This window comes from Chaetura pelagica, unplaced genomic scaffold (genome assembly GCF_000747805.2).
Source record: "Chaetura pelagica isolate M959 unplaced genomic scaffold, ChaPel_1.0 scaffold7, whole genome shotgun sequence".
Taxonomy (NCBI): domain Eukaryota; kingdom Metazoa; phylum Chordata; class Aves; order Apodiformes; family Apodidae; genus Chaetura; species Chaetura pelagica.
Window position 1 is genome coordinate 615,423 of NW_009953920.1, and position 3,093 is coordinate 618,515.

Sequence of the window (3,093 nt, forward strand, 5' to 3'; positions counted from 1 at the left end):
AAAAGTAAAAAATTGTGCAGCATTACCATCTGAAACCTAATGGCTGATGCTGCTGCTCCTTGATTATCAACCTGATGGGAGGCAGAATGAAAAGCTTGAAAGGCTGCTTCTCATAAGGGCATATTTTAAAAGAAGATCTTTAAATAAAGGAGTTTTTAAATGCATAATTTTATTTTATTTGGGGAGGGGATCGGGGTGCTGTTAATTTTCTGGGTTATTTTAGATATTTGGCTGGTGGTTTGGGTTGGGTATTGTGCAAAAGAGAAGGAAGGTTTTTGAACTCTCCTTCTTTGGCACTTATTTTAGACAAAACAGAAAGTCTTTTAATTTCAAATCAAAAGCCCAAGCAGTTTGTGCATATATTTAGCCCTCCCCACAGACTGCAAATAAATGTATACCAGCCTTCCTTCTGTATGTGAGAAGAAAGGGACTGGGGGACATGTCAACCTGGGGGACATTTTGCATGGCACAAACAGTAGAGAGGAGCCCAGGCACCACCTCAGTTGGAGGCCAGTTAGGCATTTGCAGGAGTTCATCCACAAAGTGTGTCTTTGACAACCTTTCTCCAGCACCTGGAAACACTGCAGCCTAGTTAGCATTTTAGCAGGCTGAGCATGCTTTATAACACACCTGAGAAGGCAAGGGGAAGAAGAGAAAGTATTTTAAGAAGTGAAATGAGCATGAACACCTTGACGAGGAAAGCTTGTGTACACACCTAGCCCACTCGTATCTCACAGGAAGCACTGATATGATAAAAAAATGTATTTCAACAGATCCTCAGACAGCCACTGGAGAGGTGGATGGGGTGAATCTGGAAGAAATCCGAGAATTTGCCAAAGCTTTTAAAATCCGGCGCCTGTCCCTTGGCCTGACACAGACTCAAGTTGGCCAGGCCCTAAGCGCCACCGAAGGCCCAGCCTATAGCCAGTCTGCCATCTGCAGGTAACAAGTTACATCATCAACTCTATTCTCCTCTCTTTCTTCTCAATAATTTTTCAGCTTACTGTGAGGAGCGTGCTTGATATTGAGTCTCATGTCTTTAGAATGTATTCTTTTAACTGGGTCTTAAATTAGCCAGTAATGTTGGTATCTGGCAGCTAAAATGTTCTTCTTGTGTACACATAAAGTAACTTTAGTCTTCTTTTTTTTTTCCCTCCTTCTTTTTTAAACAAGTGAGAAACAATGTTCCTGGCATTGAAACTTAATTCAGTAGACGAGCTGGAGACCCTGCTGATGCTGGATAAGCACCAGCTGACCCTCTTCATACTGTGCCATTTTCTACAGATAGGGTTACTGAACAAATATTTCATGGCTGCATCCCTGCTAAGTTAAAACCCATATTACTGTGGTTAGCACTTCACATCTAGGATGTTAATGATGATTTACCTAGGCAACACAGAAGGGAAAAAATTACCCTTCCTGTTATCTTGCAAACCAGCAGCTATTCATCTTTTATCACCCAATGTTTGCTAAAAAAACCAAACAGACAACCCATATATGCAAAGCGGAAGTAGAAATCAGCCCTAATCATAAGGAATTATAATACAGTCTTGACAGAGTTAAAATAGTTAAAGCAAACACTGTATATGCATGTCTGTGTGTTACAGTAATCCCATGTTTATGCATGAGGTAACAAACACACTTAGGTAACAGCTTTTTTCTCTTGGGCAATGCCTTATAGTCCTTCTCCATCAGTGAAAGCCAAGAAACCAACTCTAAGCTCATTTAAGTGGATTTTGTTCTTGGTGATCCATGAAATGCCCTGTCTTTTTATCTGCTCTTTATACTTTTAATGTATTCCCCATAGAATGGAAGTGTACTTTTCCTGCAGTTTAAGACTAAGGTTATAAATAACATCAGTATGGGGTAGTGAGCTTGCAGCTCACATTTTGCTCAATGATTTTCCATAAAAACCATTGATTGTTGTTAAATACAAAAAGCTCCATAGGATCCTCTCACTTCTATGGTCTCCCCTACTGTGTTTTCTTATAAGATACCTCCCTGTAGAAAATAACCTTTATTCAGTCTATACAAGGATACTACTGCTGGGAAATTTGTTCCAAGACTTGTATATCGTTACACCAAACAACATGTGCTGCAGCATCAACACTAACAAGCAATGCCAATGAAACGAATGCTATTGCTCCCTGTTGCTAAGCCTTATTTTTTATTTATTTATTTATTTATTTTTGTCTTCCCTGTGGTCAATTGGTAAAGAATGCCTAAAACTGGTGGAGTTTTTAGCAACTGCCGATCTGTTGTAGCCTTAAGTTGTTAATGTACCGTATTTTAAAGTGATAAATTGCAGTTTCCTTTGCATTTATCTAGTTTTCTGTCTTCTCATTTCCTCCATTTACCTCACATCTGAGAAAACCACTGGGGATGGTTTGAATTTTACTAAGAGAAGGGCTTCCCCACTAACCAATTATCATGAAAACCCCAATAAAGATTAAGTTGAGGCACAGACACCGATAACAAAAGCCCAGAATGAGGAGACCTATTACACAGGGCTCCTTAGAGGAGTAAATTGCTGAGAACATGAGGACTGGGTGCAGAGGCTGGTTCCAAATACTTGTCCTTTGACTCTGAGAGACGGATATCATTTGGGGGTGGAAAACCTGCTATGACTGTGTTAAGCACCAAGACAAAGTGCTTCAGTGGCAGTTTGCTGTTCCTCCAGAAGTATTAGCTTCAACTTTTCTTTTAATGGTAACAAAGGAGTTTCAGTTTAAACTCCAGAGCAATGGAAAGGGCAGTAAGGTAAGCAAGTTGAACCAGCAACTTGGAGAAAGACACAGATTCTCCCAGTGTCCCATGCAGATCACATCAGCAATATACCACCTTGCTGATATGTTCTGTATGCAATTAAGGGCATTTTCTTAACTTGAGACAACACGTTCTAAAACATACACTTCAGCCTGAAATATCACTGGACACCATGGAAGGACATCTTGCAGTCAATACCACACTGGGATCCCAGGCACCAGTTACAAATTCTTTGGAGTGTGATTATCTGAAGTAATTCCTTGTCTTATTACTTGTTTGTGAAAAATGCTTGGTTTCTTGCCAGAAAAGTTTCTGCAGCCACTACCT

General features: G+C 40.1%; 1 protein-coding gene across 1 annotated transcript in view; it reads left to right on the plus strand.

Moving 5' to 3' along the window:
• POU6F2 (POU class 6 homeobox 2) overlaps positions 1–3,093 on the plus strand; it is a 259,189-nt gene that overhangs the window by 254,319 nt on the left and 1,777 nt on the right. Inside the window, exon 8 of the mRNA XM_010001517.1 lies at positions 774–942. Coding sequence (XP_009999819.1) covers positions 774–942 — 169 coding nt within the window. The remainder of the gene's footprint in view (positions 1–773; positions 943–3,093) is intronic.